Genomic DNA, 18068 nt, shown 5'->3' with positions numbered 1-18068 from the left:
TCTGGCCTGCATGGTTTCTGTTGAGAAATTAGCTGATAATCGTATGGGAGCTCCCTTGTAGGTAACTAACTGTTTTTCTCTTGCTGCTCGTAAGATTCTCTCTTTGTCTTTTGCTCTTGGCATTTTAATTATGATGTGTCTTGGTGTGGTCCTCTTTGAATCCCTTTTGTTTGGGGTTCTGTGCGCTTCCTGGACTCGTAAGTCTATTTCTTTCATCAGGTGGGGAAAGTTTTCGTTCATTATTTCTTCAAATAGGTTTTCAGCATCTTGCTCTCTCTCTTCTTCTGGTACCCCCATAATTCTGATGTTGGTTCGCTTGAAGTTGTCCCAGAGACTTCTTACACTATCTTCAACTTTCTGAATTCTCTTCACTTCATGCTTCTCTGGAGGAGTGTCCTTGGCCTCTTTGTATTCCAAATCTTTGAGTTGATTCTTGCAATCCTCTAGTCTGCTTTTGGGTCTCTGTATAATATTTTTTATCTCAGTCAGTGTATGTTTAATTTCTAGTTGGTCCTTTTTCATATACTCAAGGGTCTCATTGAATTTATCGGCCTTTTCCATGAAATTCTTGAAAAACCTTATAACCGTGGTTTTGAACTCTATGTCCAGTCGCTTATTCTCCTCCATTTCTTTGGTTTGTGATCTGTTTCCTTGCCTTCTCATATTCTCTGCTTCCCTGGGTTGGTAGGGTAGTTTTGTGTACTAGGTGTCCTATTGGTTCAACGGGTCAGCCTCCCAGTTACTTGAGGTGGACACTCTTGGTGTACCCTTGTGTACTGTGTCTTCCCCAGCAGGAGCTACAGCAAGGGCTAGTTTTCTCCTCCTTTGCTTGGGCGGTTTTGGAGCAGTCTGGAGCTGTAGTTGGTTAAGCTGCCACAGAACAGGCCATTTATATGCAAAAGCCGCTGTGTGGAGCCTGGGCGGGTTTGTAGGATGTGCGGGGCGGGGCCTCAGGGCGGGGCGGGGTCTCAGGGCGTCACTAGGCTGGGGCGTGGCCAACGGCAATGGCTGCCGTCAGCCGTCTCTGCCTTTCCACGTTTCCAAGTCCCTGCGCCCCGCGCTCCAGCGCAGTAAACAATGATTGCTGGGCGCACCTCTGCAAAAAAGTCACTCTCACTTTCCGACCCGATGGCCGAGAGTCCAGCTTCTCCCCGTAGGCGTCTGGGTCCCCGAGTGTCCCCAGAAACTGGATTTCAGAGTGATCGGGAGCTTGTCTCCCTGCGGGTTGAAGAAAAGCCGCGCACCCAGCCGCCCGCCGCTGCCGGCCCGATTCGCGTGCCTCCGTACCTCAGCTTTTCAGCGATTGTGCTCCTTTCTCTTTTCAGCTGTAAATCTTCCACTCAGCCAGCTTTCCCGTGGTTCTGGGTGGTAGACGTTTTTGTCTTTTAGTTGTGTTGTTGAAATTTTTGTGTGAGGCAGCAGATTAGTTGTTTAACTATGCCGCCATCTTGGTTCCGGCCAGTTTAGTTCTCCCATATTCCCTCTTTATTAGATCGTATATATATATATATATGTATGTATGACAAAGTTACCTCCCTTGGGAGTAATCTTTAAGCAATATACTTAAAATGTTTACATGGATAATATATGTAATAAGATTATCATTTTAAAAGTTTAGACTTTAACGTTTTAAAAATCTCTACACCAAATTTTCTTTATTTTACTACTATGGACCCGGGTGAACAAAATTCGTGCACTGGGGGTGGGGGGTGTTCCCTCAGCTCAGCCTGCGCCCTCTCGCAGTCTAGGACCCTTTGCTCCTTACCGCCCGTGTGCTTGCTGATCCTTACCACTCAGCTTGCTTCTACTTAGCGCTGCTGTGGAAGTGGGAGACGCTACCTCCAATACCACGTGCTCACCAGCCATGAGCCCAGCTTCTGGCTGAGTGGCGCTCCCCCTGTGGGAGCTCACTGACCACCAGGGGGCAGCTCCTGTGTTGAGCGTTGCTCCCGGTTGGTCAGTGTTCATCATAGCGACTAGTCGTTCTGGTCATTCCACCGTAATGGTCACTTAGACTTTTATTATACAGACTAGAGGCCCGGTGCATGAAATTCGTGCATGGGTGGGGATGTCCATCAGCCCAGCCTACACCCTCTCCAATCTGGGAACCCTCGAGGGATGTCCCGACTGCCCGTTTAGGCCCGATACTACCAGGATCGGGCCTAAACGGGCAGTCGGAGATCCCTCTCACAATCCGGGACTGCTGGCTCCCAACTGCTTGCCTGCCTTCCTTCCTGATTGCCTCTAACCACTTCTGCCTGCCAGCCTGATCACCCCCTAACCACTCCCCTGCCAGCCTGATTGATGTCTAACTGCTCCCCTGCCAGCCTGATTGCCCCTTACTGCCCTCCCCTGCAGGCCTGGTCCCGCTCAACTGCCCTCCTCTGCTGGCCTGGTCACCCCTAACTGCCCTCCCCTGCAGGCTTGATCGCCCCCAACTGCCCTCCCTTGCAGGCCAAGTCCCTCCCAACTGCCCTCCCCTGCTGGCCTGATCGCCCACAACTGCCCTCTCTTGCAGACCTCGTCCCTCCCAACTGCCCTCTCCTGCTGGCCATCTTGTGATGGCCATCTTGTGTCCATATGGGGGCAGCCATCTTATGTGTTGGAGTGACATCAATTTGCATATTCTCTTTTATTAGATAGGATAGAGGCCTGGTGCACAGGTGGGGGCCAGCTGGTTTGCCCTGAAGGGTGTCTGGGACCAGGGTGGGGGTTCCCTTGGGGCGTGGGGCGGCCTGGGCGAGGGGCCTGTGGTGATTTGCAGGCCGGCCACGCCCCCCGGGCGACCCAAGCAGAGGCCCTGGTATCTGGGATTTATTTATCTTCTATAATTGAAACTTTGTAGCCTTGAGCAGAGGCCAAGGCAGGCCAGGGCAGGCGGAAAGCTTGGCTTCCTCCATTGCCGGGGAAACCAAAGCCTCCTGCTTGCTCCGTGGCTGCAGTCATTTTTGTTGGGATTTATTTATCTTCTATAATTGAAACTTTGTAGCCTTGAGCAGAGGCCAAGGCAGGCCAGGAAGCTTGGCTTCCTCCATCGCCAGGGCAACCTAAGCCTCCTGCTCTCTCCAGCTCTGTGGCTGCCACCATTTTTGTTTGGATTTATTTATCTTCTATAATTGAAACTTTGTAGCCTTGAGTGGAGTCCAGGGCCAGTCAGGGTGTGCAGGAAGCTTGGCTTCCTCCATTGCCAGGGAAACCCAAGCCTCCTGCTTGCTCTGTGACCACAGCCATCTTGGTTGGGTTAATTTGCATACTCACTCTTGATTGGCTGGTGGGTGTGGCTTATGGGTGCAGCAGAGGTATGGTCAATTTGCATATTACTCTTTTATTAGACAGGATTCTAATATTATCATTAAATACTTAGAAAGAGTCCACTATGTTTAAAGAACTTCACACTTTGTTTCAGAAATTCAAACCTTTAAGATATGAAGACCTCACACTAGCACTGTATTTTTAGCACCCATATATATTTCATACTTATGCAGGTACAGATATAGAGACATCTTAAAGTTCGTAGGAGCCAAAGGCCCACAGTTTGGAACCACTATGTTAGATATCATGAGAGCACAAAGAAATTTGAAGCCTTTGAAAAAGAAATTTAAACTAGAGAGCAAATATATGTATATATATACAAAAAGTAATAATAGAGTAGTAAATAACTTAGTGCCAAATAAATATTTCCCAACAGTGTTCAGAGATGGGGAAAAGTCACTGTGATTAAATGTAGCCATGGAGAGTTCCAGAAAGATGTAAAACCTAAACTCAGCTTTGAATATTGAGGTAGGAATTGTATATAAAGAGAGAAAGAGACAACACTCAAAATAGTAGTAAACAGTGCAAAAAAAAGAGGGGCAGAAAAAGAAACACATTTTGGAGTAAATCATCTGAACCAGATAAATCATCTGAACCAGGTTTTCACAGTACAGTACAGGAGTTACCAGTTAAGGAGATTTAATCCCAATTGCTTCAATAGTCAGTTGGTAACACCTATTAAAATCTCTGTTCTCCTATTCCATTCTTGGTCTTAACCATCTTCTTTGATTTTAATAGGAAATTTTGAGAACTTATTGAAACATTTTTAAACAAAACTAAAGCAAATAAACCATTTGTGGTAGGCAAAATAATGGTCCACCAAACATCCCTAATCCCTGGAACTTGTGATAGTTTACCTTACATAGCAAAGACACTTTGCAGATGGAATTAAGGTGACAGACCTTTAAAAAGGGCAATTTCCCCAGATTTCCTTAGTGGGTCCAAGGTAATCACATAGGACCTAAAAGTGGAAGAGGCTAGCAGGTGAGGTAGAGATATAGATAGAAGAGTCAGGAGATAATCAAGCAAGAGAGTAACTCGATCCTCTGCTGCTAGCTTTAAAGATGGAGGAGGAGGAGGCCATAAACCAAAGAATGCAAACAGCCTCTAAAAACTGGAAGAAACCCTCAGTGAAAGCCAGCAAGGAAACTCAAACCTCAGTCTTACGGACTCAAGGAACTAAATTATGCCAACAAACTGAATAAGTGAGGAAACAGATTATTCCTCAGAGCCTCCAGAAATGAACAGAACCCTGCCAACAGTTTAATTTTAGTGTGGTGAGAACCATATATGATTTCTGACCTGTGGAACTATTAGATAATAAATTTGTATTGGTTTAAGCCATTAAGCTTGTGGCAATTTGTTACAGCAGAAATACAATATTATTCACTATTTATAATCAAGTTATGTAAATAACAAGAAATATCTAATCGAGATGGCAGAATCTCAGAGGAAAGTCAGGGGAGGGTGAATGGGTGGGAAGAAATCAACCAAAGAACTTGTATCCATATATGCATAACCTGTGGATACAGACAATAGGGTGGTGAAGGCCTAGGGCAAGGGGCAGAGGTGGGCCAGAAGAGGTCACTGGGGGGAAAAAGGAGGACATACGTAATACTTTAAAAAATAAAGATTTTTTTTAATTAAATAAAATAATCTAATCTAGCCTGGCCACCATGACTCAGTAGTTGATCATCGACCTATGAACCAGGAGGTCAGGGTTCAATTTCCGGTCAGGGCATATGCCTGGTTGCACGCTCCATCCCCAGTGGGGGTGTGCAGGAGGCAGCCGATCAATGATTCTCTCTCATCATTAATGTTTCTCTCTCTCTCTCCCTCTTCTTTCCTGTCTGAAATCAATAAAAATATATTACAAAAATAAAAACAAAATAATCTAATCTAGATCAGATAAAGAATAATCTAATTAGATAAAATAATCTAGAAATGTTGACTTTATTTTTTAATTTCCATCCTTAACATATTGCTTGACTGATGTTAAATGTTCATAATACAAACATAAAGAAAATATGTTCAGATGTAAAGTTTGTTCTCTTTAAAAGTATTTTTTGAGGAAAAACCAAGATGGCGGCATAGGTTAAACACCTAACCTACAGCCGGGCACAACAATTTCAAAAATACAACTAAAAGTCAAAACGGACATCATCCAGAACCACAGGAAAGCTGGCGGACTGAAATGCCCACAACTAGAAGGAAAGAGAAAACCACAAGGATAATCAGAGGAGCCGTAAAATCCTGAGGTATGGAGACACGGGCGGAGACACGAGCAAGCGCGCGTGTGGGGAGGACGGAGCTGGAGAGGAAGGGGCAGCTGACGGCCTGGCCAGCGTTCACTAGCAGGAAGGAGATAAAAGCTCCAGATTGCGCTGAACACCAGCTCCGACTGCACTGAACCCCAGTTCCGGGCAAAACCCTGGGAAGCCAGGCGCACACTGGGGGAATGAATCTGGGCTGTGGGGCGCAGGCATAGAGGAGCGGCGGAAGGCAGAGCTCCAGAGGTGCGCACGGGAAGGCGCGCAGAAGAGGGAAGGCTGCCTGTGCCACTGAAGCGCACGACTGCGCTGAGACCCAGTTCCAACTGCACTGGGACCCAGTTCCAGGCGAGAATCTGGGAAACCAGATTCATTAGGGGAGAGACTAGACTGTTTGGCAGCGGGCGAAACTCCAGGGCGCGTTTCTCTCAGAGGTGTTTGCAAGGAGTACAGAGGGACACAGACACAGGAACCGCATAGGGCGGGGCTGACAGGAAGCCAAGGTTGTAGGCTCCACCCTGTAACTCCGCCCCATCCAAGCTGAGGCTTTTCCCTGCTGAGTGCCTCAGGCAGTAGCTGACCTACACTACATTGGAGACCCAGAAACGAGGGCATCTAGTGGTCAGTGTGAGATGACACCAGATTTCAACCACGCGCACAAGGGTCACATTTAGGAGGCAGACTCAGTGAGCCCCAAAGCATTGCTGCACCAAGACCCGGCCCATAAACATGTCTCCTGCACAGCAACTCTTCCTATATAGACAAAGAGGGTCCTCACGGCCAATTGGCCTGGAGGACAATTCCTCCCAGTGACACCAACAACAATCAAGACTTAACTGTACAAAGGAGGACCAAGATGGAGACATAGGGCGGAAGCCTGATTGTTGCCTACCACAACAATTTTGAGACTACGACGGGAGAGCAGAGCAGACACCATCCAGAACCACCGGAGGGCTGGCTGAGCAGATGCTCTACAACTAGAATAAAAGAGAGGGGTACGCGGGATGATGCTGATGCCGGTGACCCAAAGTCCACACTTTAAGAACTACGGCTCAGGCGACACAATGGCGGCCTGGAACGTGCACGGCGCAGTTCCCCCGGTGGTCTCCGGCTGAGGGGACGGCTCCACTTGCTGCCGAGCACGGACAGACGAGCCCCTGGGAGACATGGGGTGGGAGACTCTGCGCTTGCTGACCTCCGAGTCCTTCAAGAATCTCAACGCCCCGGAAGCAGCCAGGTGTGCACGCTCGGCGACCGGCCACCGCTGCAGACCCAAGGGCCGACGCAGCGACACCGGACCAGCCCGCCGCCGCGCACCGGGCACACCGGAGCTTTGCCGAGCCCGCCGCCCTGGAGCTCTGAGAGGGTGACCGAGGGAATTGCTGAGAGGGAGTTGGCCAACAGGAATTGGGATCAAGAGGACGAGACCCCGCTGGGACCCGAGTCCGGGCGAGGCTGCGAGCCTCTGGGCTCGGGTGTGGGCACACGCCCTTGGGTCTGGGTGAGGCCTCACGCCCCTGGGTCTGGGTGGGGCCACGCGCCCCTGGGTCCGGGTGGGGCCGGATTCCGGGTTCGGGTGAGGCCATGTGCCCCTGGGTCTGGGTGAAGCTGAATCCTGGGTCCGGGTGAGGCCGTGTGCCCCTGGATCCGGGTAAGGCTGGGTCCCGGGTCCGGGTGAGGCCGTGCGCCCCTGGATCCGGGTGAGGCCACGTGACCCGGGGTCAGGGAGAGGCCACGTGCCCCTGGGTCTAGGTGAAGCTAGATCCCGGGTCCGGGTGAGGCCGTGTGCCCCTGGATCCAGGTGAGGCTGGGTCCCAGGCCCGGGTGAGGCCATGTGCCCCTGGATCCGGGTGAGGCCACGCACCCCTGGGTCTGGGAGAGGCCACGCGCCCCCGGGTCCAGGTGAGGCCATGTGTCCCTGGATCCAGGTGAGGCTGGGTCCCGGGTCCGGGTGAGGCCTCACGCACCTAGCTCCGGGTGAGGCCACGTGCCCCTGGGTCTGGGAGAGGCCACACGCCCCCGGGTCCGGGTGAGGCTGGGTCCCTGGATCCGGGTGAGGCCTCGCGCACCTAGGTTCGGGTGAGGCCACGCGTCCCTGGGTCTGGGAGAGGCCACGCGTCCCCGGGTCCGGGTGAGGCCATGTGTCCCTGGATCCGGGTGAGGCCTCGCGCATCTAGGTCCGGGTGAGGCCACGCGCCCCTGAGTCTGGGAGAGGCCACGCGCCCCCGGGTCCAGGTGAGGCCATGTGTCCCTGGATCCGGGTGAGGCTGGGTCCCGGGTCCGGGTGAGGCCGCGCGCACCTAGCTCCGGGTGAGGCCACGCGCCCCTGGGTCTGGGAGAGGCCACGCGCCCCTGGGTCTGGGTGAGGCCATGTGCCCCTGAGTCCGGGTGAAGCCGTGCCCCTGGGTCCGGCCGAGACCAAACCAGCGGGAGTCGGACCTACGTTACCACCATTTGTCCACCATCCAGAGCTGAGGGGTCAGTGCTGACATGTACACATAAGGAACTGGTGGACATTGAAATTGGGTCTCTAAAGAACTGTTCGTCCAGAAAGAAACTCACTACAGACTGATTCATTTGCCTGTCAGCATAACTATTATTGCTCGTCTCACATACAGTTCTTATAAGTATATCTCTAGGGACACATGATCTCGCTCATCTAGGGGAAATGATGAACAACATAGACTGATGAACAAGAACAGAACCAGAATCAAGGAGGCATCGATCGGACTATTGGGCCTCAGAGGGAGGATAGGGGAGGTTGGGAGGTGAGGGGAGAGATCAACCAAAGGACTTGTGTGCATGCATATGAGCCTATCCAATGGTTAAGTTCAATAGGGGGTTGGGGCACCCGTGGGGAGGGGTGTGGGATGGGAATGGGGGGATGAGGACAAATATGTGACACCTTAATCAATAAAGAAATTTTTTAAAAAAGTACTTTTTGATAACTAAAATCAAAATATATCAAATAATGATCACGTGAGATAAAAAATATTCTAACACTGATATTCACAAATCCAGATGACATGAAAGAAATCACTTACTTTGAGCCCATCGATAAAGTCTTTCATAAGCTGTTTCTTGAAGCAAGGCCATCTGTTCCATAATTTCTAAACTAAAAAAAATAAAAATTAAAAAATGCATTATAATTTAAACTTTTATCCAACAGCTACATCTAGGCACCTAAATACTGTTTAATTACAAAATGATTTGGTTCCATCATGTTAGTTTTTTATCATTTTATGGAATGATTTTTCAATTTTTTTATAATTAAACAAATGTCAAATTTTATTACCATCACTTTGTTACCCAATTGCTGTTTTACTCTAAGCACATCAGGATATAACTCCCTCCTTATCCAAGGGCACATAAAGATTAAACTTTTTCAAAAAGAACCTAGGATTTTTTTAATTTTGGAAATATAAGAGGCAATGCAATTATGAACTGAAACGGTTACTCACCCTGCTGTTTGTTGGTTTGTACGCAAGAGGACTTTGACATCATTATGAATCTGTTTTACTCTTCCCAATCCCTTGAAAAAAGCCTTTAAAATTAAGAATGCAACCTTAAATGTCCATGTTTTCAGGTAAAATTATATTACTCTAAAATGAAATATCACTACAAAGGAAAAACTAATACTTTCTCCTACTCTGATCCTTTCTATACTGATCTCATGTTTATGTAAAGTGTAATATACTTATTCAAATTTCAAAACATATATTAATTCAATGTCTACTATATGCCAATTGTCTGCTGCCATCGATGAAAAATTTATAAAGACAAAAATCTATGTCCCCAGGAAGTACAGAGTCTAGTAAAGAGAAATGCAAACCTCAAGATTATTACATAAAGAAAAATGTGCTATGTAGTGAACATCTTATGACTTACTTAAGCATGGCTTTCTTGTCATTAAGGATGATGTTTTATATATCTTTTATATACCCACTAGAGGCCCAGTGCATGGATTCGTGCACCAGTGGGGTCCCTTGGCCTGGCCTGCGCCTTCTCGCAATCCAGGACCCCTAGGGGGATGTCGGATAGTCAGTTTTGGCCTGATTCCCACAGGCCCGATCCAGATAGGAGGGAGCCTGATCCTGTGCATTGAGCATCTGTTCCCTGGTGGTCAGGGCACGTCATAGCGACTGGTCAAGCGGTTATTTGGTCATTCGGTCGCTTAGGTTTTTATATATATACTAGAGGCCCAGTGCACAAAATTTATGCACAAAGGAAGGGGGGTTCCCTCAGCCCAGCCTGCACCCACTCCAATGGGGGACACCTCAGGGGACGTACGACCGCTGGTCAGACACCCCTCTCACAATCTGGGACCACTGGCTCCTAACCACTCACCTGCCTGCCTGCCTGCCTGATTGCTCCTAACCCCTCTGCCTGCCTGCCTTATCGCCCCTAACCTCTCTGCCTGCCTGCCTGATCACCCCCAACTGTCGCTGCCTGCTGCCAGCCTGATCTCGCCCCCAAGTGCTCACCCCTGCCGGCCTAATCTCACCCCCAACTGCCTCTGCCTGCCTAATCACCCCTAACTGCCCTGCCTTGCTGGCCTGATCTCACTCCCAACTGCCCTCCCCTGTCAGCCTGATCTCGCCCCCAATGGCCCTCCCCTGCTGACCTGATCTGGCCCCTAACTGCTCTCCCCTGCCAGCCTGATAGCCCGTAACTGCCTCTGCCTGCCTGATCGCCCCTAACTGCCCTCCCCTGCCGGTCTGATCTCAACCCCAACTGCCCTCCCTTGCTGGCTTGATCTCGCCCCCAAATGCCCCGCCCTGCTGGCTTGATCGCCCCTAACTGCCTCTGCCTGCCTGATCACCCCTAACTGCCCTCCTCTGCTGGCCAATTTGGTTCTGATTGGTCAGTTTCTATGCCAGTCAGCATCAAAAGCTCCGCCTCCTAGGCAGCCATTGGCTCCTCACAGTTGACCCAGATTTGGTTCTGATTGGTCAGTTTCTATGACAGTCAGCATGAAAAGCTCCACCTCCTAGGCAGCCATTGGCTCCTTACATTCACCCAGATTTGGTTCTGATTGGTCAGTTTCTATGTCAGTCAACGGGGCCTGATCAGAAAGGCAGGGCTGATCAACAGCCCCTGTGGATGCCTGAAAAGAAATGGAGGCGCGGCTGTTGGCCAGGCCGGGAGAGAAAGAGAGGCAAGTTCTGATTAACAGCTGCCACAGAGGCTACGGATCAGACCTTGCCTTTCTCTCTGCAGGCCTCTCTCCAGGCCTGATCCGCAGCCCCCTAGACAGTGAGTGCTGGGTCGGGGTGCCGGCAGTGGCCCATCAGTGCAGGTTCGCCATGGCAACCCAGCACTGACTACCGGTCTGGTCGAGCCTTCGGTCGTAAAGGTCGTTACAATGCTGGCTCTTTATTATATAGCCTAGATGCCCAGTGCACGAAATTCGTACTCGGGTACAGTCCCTAGGCCTGGCCTAAGATCAGGGCCATCTTTCCCAGCTGCCCGCAGTTGGCCTCACCCCCCACCGCCACCCACCCCCGGTTTCCCGTTCACCATCGGGTGATCAGTGCCTGATGGCCGGGGAAGAGACCGAGAGGTCAGCTGTTCCCGCCCACCTGTTGGCCCCGCCTCCGCAGCGAGTGGCCATCAGGCGATCGGAGCCTGCTGGCTGAGGAAACAGACCAGGAGGTGGTCAGTGTACCTCACAGTGACTGGTCCAGCAGTCGTTCTGGTCATTCTGCCATTAGGATCAATTTGCATATTACCCTTTGATTATATAGGAGAGAGGCCTGGTGCACGGGTGAGAGCTGGCTGGCCTGCCCTGAAGGGAACCCCGGATCAGGGTGGGGGTCCTTGCTTGGGGGTAGGGTTTGCAGGCTGACCCCACCTCCAATCAGGGTGGGGGTCCCCGCTGGGACGGGGCTGGCCTGGGCGAGAGTCTGCTGGCAGTTTGCAGGCTGGTCATACCCCCGACAGGGTGGGGGTCCCTGCTGGGGGGCAGGGCCGGCCTGGGTGAGGGGCTGCAGCCAGTTTGCAGGCCGGCCACACCTCCATCAGGGTGGGGGTCCCTACTGGGGTGGGGCCAGCCTGGGAGAGGGGCTGAGGGTGGTTTGCAGGCTGGCCACACCCCAATCGGGGTGGGGTTTGCCGCTGGGGGTCAGGGCCGGCCTAGGTGAGGGGCCTGGGGCAGTTTGCAGGCCGGCCAGGCCTCAGCTTTGTCAGGAAGGACGTCTGGAAGACAACCCGGACTAATTAGCATATTACCCTTTTATTAGTATAGATAGATTCTTGTCCCCACATCTAAGAGTAGACTGCAAAGTTAGATATATAAAAGATGCTCATTAAATATTAAGAGCTGACAGATACTGAACTCCAAGATATTTTTATTTTAGAAAAACATATTGGAACCTTAGTTTACAAAAGCCAAACAGTGTTCTAAACATGAAAATAATGAATGTGTTACTTTTCTTTGATGAATTCAATTTAAATAAAAAATATCCCCTCTAATATAGTTTATTATTTCTCCCAAGTAGAGAAAAAGGTGAGATGTCAAATATTTAAAATGTGCAATGTTCCTCAAACCTCAAGGGCTGAGAAGTAACGTCCCTACCCACAGGTAACTGTTTATATTCCAGCCTGGACTGTAATATAATAGTGACATCTATCAGAGCCACTCCATGAGACTCCACCCCCACTTTAAGAAATCTTCCTGCCCTCAGACCCCGGAATAATGACAGCAAGTGTAGATTTATAGTTCCTCCCAGTTAGGGGAATGAAAAATTCCTTTCTGGAAAAACTGAATGTATTTCAAGTAAAAAAAAAAAAGAAAAGAAATAAAACATTTCCCTGTTGTTTAGCATTTTGAGAGGTTTTATAGTTCTATGTCAGTTTGAAAAGAATGGCATAGGTTAAAAAATTAATTAGATAAAAAAATAAGGAATTTCCAAATCTAAAAAAGGCAGAAAGTTGTAAAATAAAGAACATGTGATCACTGTAATGTTATTAAAATGAAAAGAGAAAATGCCATGTTACTGTACTGTGAGGTACCAAGGAAAGAGAATGTGTGCATGTATGGGGGGTTGGGGCTGAGGAAGAGGCTAAATCCTCATATTTCATGTTAGGAAATCAATAAAAAAATAGTTAACACAGATAATTAAAACATTTGTTAAATGAAAGAACATATAGTTTATTCTTTATAATTGATCTAATATCCTGTACACCCCCATCCCCAGAATAACAGGCACTAAATTTAGTACAAATAACTAATAGTAATCTTTAAATGCATTTGATTGGATAACTTACCTGCCTTTCCATCCCCACCACATTAAAAACATATTCTTTTTAACAACAGCTCTAGAATATAGAATTTACAAAAGCAGCTATTAACAGGTTTGAAATGGTTGACAAAAGACTTAGAGATAAGGAGGAGTGGAAGAGGTGATATAGGTTTTCTTTATAAGCCTTGTACCCTTTAAAAAGGACATGTATTGCTTTGGAAAAAAATAAAACAATTTAAAATATGCATCTTAATTTCCAAATTTAAAAATATTTTCAAATCAAACATTTTTTAAATGATAAGATAAAGCCTTAAAATTTTCTCTATGACATCTGTAACTGCAACACTCGAAATAAATATAACAAAAGCAAGATACCTCAGTAATAGGTCCTTCTCTTGTACCTCGGAGAACACTCATTTCATCAGAAGTTAGTTGGAACTTGGATAAGAAAGCATCGGCAACTTGTGCTCTTATTTCTAATCTTTGACTGTAATAACAAAAAACAAAAACTTAATAAATATCAAATACATTGTGCATTTGCATAGCTTTAAAACAAATTATGGTCTAACATACTAACCTTTTAAAATAAAGATGTGGAAGATTCTCAACATCTTTGAAAGTATAATTTCTACCTCAAATACTGGAAGCTCATCAGGTATGTAGGTGATAAAATTAGTTGATATCATTCTACCTCAAATTCTTGCACATAGTAAAAGGAGTTAACAATTATAAAAAAGAAGAAAAAAGTTCACATATGGTCCCTACAAATACTTAAATAATTCACATTGTAATAGTAAGGTTATCTTAAAGGAGAGAAATATGCCCATGTTCAACTATTTTCTTCTCAGTATTAAAATTCGTAAGCTTTGAAGTTTTCACAGCAACCAAAAATCAGGTATATTGTTTTTTGTTTTTTAATTTTAAGTTAGAGCTAGAACTCCAAAACCCATTTACTAATTCCTTATAAATCTATAGTCACTTGTCACTTTTGCCTTCCTGACTTTTTCTGTATACTATGGTAATAAAAAAGCCTTTTAAAATATTTTAACTGATTGCAACCTATTTAGACTAGTTGAAAATTAGGAAAAGGCAAACTCTAGTCTGGAATGCAACTTGCCAAGACCTAAAGGACTGAGCAGAGTGACCATCTAAAGGCAAGTTAGGAATACAAACTACCTGAGCAGAACCACGACATTCCTGGCTTCTGTATCTTAGCTTTGAAGATATATAAATAAAATTCTAAGTGCTTCTTTAGTAGTATTCACAATCTAATAATAACCCCAAAAAATGAACAAAGATAGATATTAACACTATTTGTATAGACAGTACAATGTATCTATTACCTTTGGTTTATACTCTTGTATTGTGAGGTTTTAAATTCACAAAGTCAAATACTACTGCTGAGTAACATAAAAAGCTAAAAAGGAAAATTCTTGCAGGTAGCAATAATGTCATTTATAGCAAATGATAACATAAATCACCTAGTTAAAGATATACTAGTAGATTTAAATGGCATGTATCCTTAACCTTTTGCACTCGGATGTCGAGTGTGACTCGACACGGTTAGCATCGGTAGCAGCTCGTATGTCGAGCCACACTCGACACGTAGTTTCACCGCGGGGGGAAGGGGGATTTTTGTCTATTTTTCCAGTATCTTTTCTTGTTTTCATTAGCATGAAAGGACAAGTAAAATTTAAATGCCGTCTCAACTGATGCCACCACCTAAGCTTATCTTTTGCATAGGCAGCAATCTTGAGTAGGAGGGTCCAAGGCATGAGTCGTGGCATCATGCCTTTTTGTGCTTGCATCATCTTCCCTTGGTAAAGAACCTTCCTTATCTTTTCGTCTCCTAGGTTTGTTTAGGTTTCTATTAGCATATCACAGATGTTGTCATGACACAGGGTTTAGTTGGATGATTGGTTTGCCCCCTAGCAGTCGCACGTTCTGAGTGAATTTCCCCTCCTCGGGATGGGTAAGTTTTCCAAAGACATAGAAAGCAGCGATGATGAATTTTACTTCGAAAACGAAGAAAAAAGTGAAAAATGTAATAGTGACGAAAGTGAGTTCTCCGAGGATGCGAGTGGAGATGATGAACAAATCGCTGGTCCTAGTGGAACTACAGAAAGGAAAAAGTCCCTTGCTTTGCCCAAAGATCTGGCTGAAAGTACTGACAGTGACAGTGACATTGAATTCCTAAAGGCAAAACGAAGACGCACAATTGTTTATTCGAGTGAGAGTGATGGAGATATAGGTGATATCATTGAGAAATCGGGTATAAGACCCAGTGAAAGTTACGTTTCTAGGGGAAAACAGGAAAAAGAAAAGTGGACATCTACATCTGTGAATGACAAAGAGCCTAGCAGAATCCCTTTCTCCACTGGTCAGTTACATGTTGGACCTCAAGTTCCTTCTGGATGTGCCACACCAATAGACTTTTTTCAGTTGTTTTTTACTGAGACGTTGATAAAAAATATAACGGATGAGACAAATGAGTATGCTAGGCATAAAATTAGCCAGAAAGAACTATCCCAGTGATCCACTTGGAATAATTGGAAAGATGTGACGATAGAGGAAATGAAGGCTTTTCTTGGTGTAATACTAAATGTGGGTGTATTGAATCACCCCAACTTGCAGAGTTATTGGTCCATGGATTTTGAGTCTCATATACCATTTTTTCGATCTGTTTTCAAAAGAGAAAGGTTCTTGCAAATATTTTGGATGTTACACTTGAAAAACGACCAAAAGTCAAGTAAAGACTTGAGAACAAAAACCGAGAAGGTAAACTGCTTCTTGTCATACCTTGAAATGAAATTTAGGGAGAAATTCTATCCTGGAAGAGAGATTGCTGTTGATGAGGCTGTTGTTGGTTTCAAGGGAAAGATACACTTCATCACATATAATCCTAAAAAGCCAACAAAATGGGGTATTTGTTTATATGTCCTCTCAGATTCAAAATGTGGTCACGTACATTCATTTGTCCCTTATCATGGATGAATAACATCTGAAACATTGGTGAGACCTGATCTCCCTTTTACTAGCAGAATAGTTTTAGAGCTTCATGAAAGATTGAAGAACTCAGTACTTGGTTCTCAAGGTTATCATTTCTTCACTGACAGGTATTACACTAGTGTCACTCTTGCAAAGGAATTGTTCAAGGAAAAAACACACTTGACAGGGACAATAATGCCCAATAGGAAAGATAATCCACCTGTTATCAAACATCCAAAGCTAATGAAAGGAGAGATAGTGGCTTTCAGGGATGGAAATGTAATGCTTCTTGCGTGGAAAGACAAGAGGATAGTCACAATGCTCAGTACATGGGACACTTCAGAGACTGAGTCTGTGGAAAGGAGAGTGCGTGGTGGTGGGAAGGAAATAGTTCTCAAACCCAAGGTCGTGACCAACTATACAAAGTTTATGGGGGGTGTTGATATAGCTGATCACTACACAGGCACATACTGTTTTATGAGGAAGACTCTAAAATGGTGGCGTAAATTGTTTTTCTGGGGGCTTGAGGTCAGTGTTGTAAATTCCTATATATTGTACAAAGAATGCCAAAAAAGAAAAAATGAAAAACCAGTAACGCATGTGAAATTTATTAGGAAACTAGTACATGATCTTGTTGGAGAATTCAGAGATGGTATACTAACTTCCAGGGGTAGATTATTATCCACTAACTTAGAGCAACGTTTAGATGGAAAGCTCCATATAATCACACCTCACCCTAACAAAAAACACAAAGATTGTGTTGTTTGTTCTAACAGAAAAATCAAAGGAGGAAGAAGAGAGACGATTTACATTTGCGAAACATGTGAATGTAAACCAGGTCTTCATGTGGGTGAATGTTTCAAAAAATATCACACCATGAAAAATTATAGAGATTAAAATTACTCTTTGAATGTATCAATAATCCTATCTAATAATAGAGTAACATGTAAATTACCATCACTCCGCTACGCCCACTATTGGGCAGCGGGAGGCTGGGGGGCGGGACTCAGGGTGGCCTATCCGGCCATTGAGAGGCACGGATCCGGATCCGCTGCCACTGAGGGGGGCTACCCTGCTGTTGAGAGGCGCAGGGGGCGGGAGTCCCGCCCCCTGTGCCTCTCAACAGCAGGGTAGCCCCCCTCAGCGGCTGCGGACCATCAAAAGTGGGGGAGCTGGGTGCCTGTCTGCTCCGGCACCAGGCCTTTCAGAAGCCTCCGCCGAGCCGGAGGCTTCTGAAAGGCCTGGTGCACCAACGGACAGGCACCCAGCTCCACCGCGAAAAGCGAAAGCATGTAGGGGACCCTACACGTGCATGATTCAATCATGCACTGGGCCTCTAGTTTGAAATATAAAAAAATCCAAATAAACAAGTTTGTATGAAAAGAAACTCCAGTTTATTCTACTGCCGCGCTTTGTAAAATCTGGGGTATTTAAAAAATTAAATCCCGAGTAGAATAAAGGAATCGAGAAAAAAAAAAGCGAGTGCAAAGGGTTAATCATCCTATTATGAACATTTACCTTAACAGGTTTTGTTTAATACTTTAAAAAATATTTTGTATTTCACATTAATATATTAACTGGATTTTTTGTCGAATAAATAGGGAATTCTCTTTAACAATCTCCTCACTTCATGGCAGTCCAAGAGCAAATAAGAGCACATTTGAATGCATCCAGGAGCACATCGCCAACCAGGCATGAAGCTTAAAGGGAAGAGAGCAGGCTGAGGGTCTGTCAGAGGTTGTGGTCAGCACACACCTAGGTTAGGTCCCAGGGGTCAGGGGCATTTGTTCCAGCACATCCCAAATGGCATGCTGGACAGCCATGCTTCTCCAGTTCCAGAAGCCCCTTCGAGAGGGAAAAGAGAGAAGGCAATGGGAAACAAATTCCAGAAACACTAGCAGGGAAGCAGAAGGTTCCCCTCCCTGAGCCTCAGAGGCCTGTTCCTGATGCCACCCACCCCCTGGAATCTCATGTTAAAGCTCCAAAAGTCACACAGTGGTGGCAACAGAATGACCAAGGTCAGGGCAGAGAAGGCAGGTGTGACTGGGGAGGCTAGCTGGCAAGGAAATGTGGGCTGACCTCCTGTGGAATATGGCCTCCATGGCTAGTCACAATCCAGAGTGCAAGTGCAGAGAATGTGATCAGGGCTGATGGGGTTCAAGAGAGGACCTGAGGCTGAAGATCAAGTGGCTACAAAAATGAGGGAGCTGGAATGCGGCGGAGGAGGTGGCCAGAGAGTCTCCCCTTGGGTAGA

General features: G+C 46.5%; 1 protein-coding gene across 1 annotated transcript in view; it reads right to left on the bottom strand.

Moving 5' to 3' along the window:
* The window catches only part of COG6 (component of oligomeric golgi complex 6), a 113944-nt gene that overhangs the window by 76271 nt on the left and 19605 nt on the right, over nucleotides 1–18068 (bottom strand). The window contains exons 5-7 of the mRNA XM_054719768.1: nucleotides 13202–13313; nucleotides 9044–9126; nucleotides 8627–8697 (exon numbers count right to left, since the gene is read on the bottom strand). Coding sequence (XP_054575743.1) covers nucleotides 8627–8697; nucleotides 9044–9126; nucleotides 13202–13313 — 266 coding nt within the window. The remainder of the gene's footprint in view (nucleotides 1–8626; nucleotides 8698–9043; nucleotides 9127–13201; nucleotides 13314–18068) is intronic.

Source organism: Eptesicus fuscus, chromosome 8, assembly GCF_027574615.1.
Source record: "Eptesicus fuscus isolate TK198812 chromosome 8, DD_ASM_mEF_20220401, whole genome shotgun sequence".
Taxonomy (NCBI): domain Eukaryota; kingdom Metazoa; phylum Chordata; class Mammalia; order Chiroptera; family Vespertilionidae; genus Eptesicus; species Eptesicus fuscus.
This window is presented reverse-complemented; position numbering and strand designations above follow the sequence as displayed.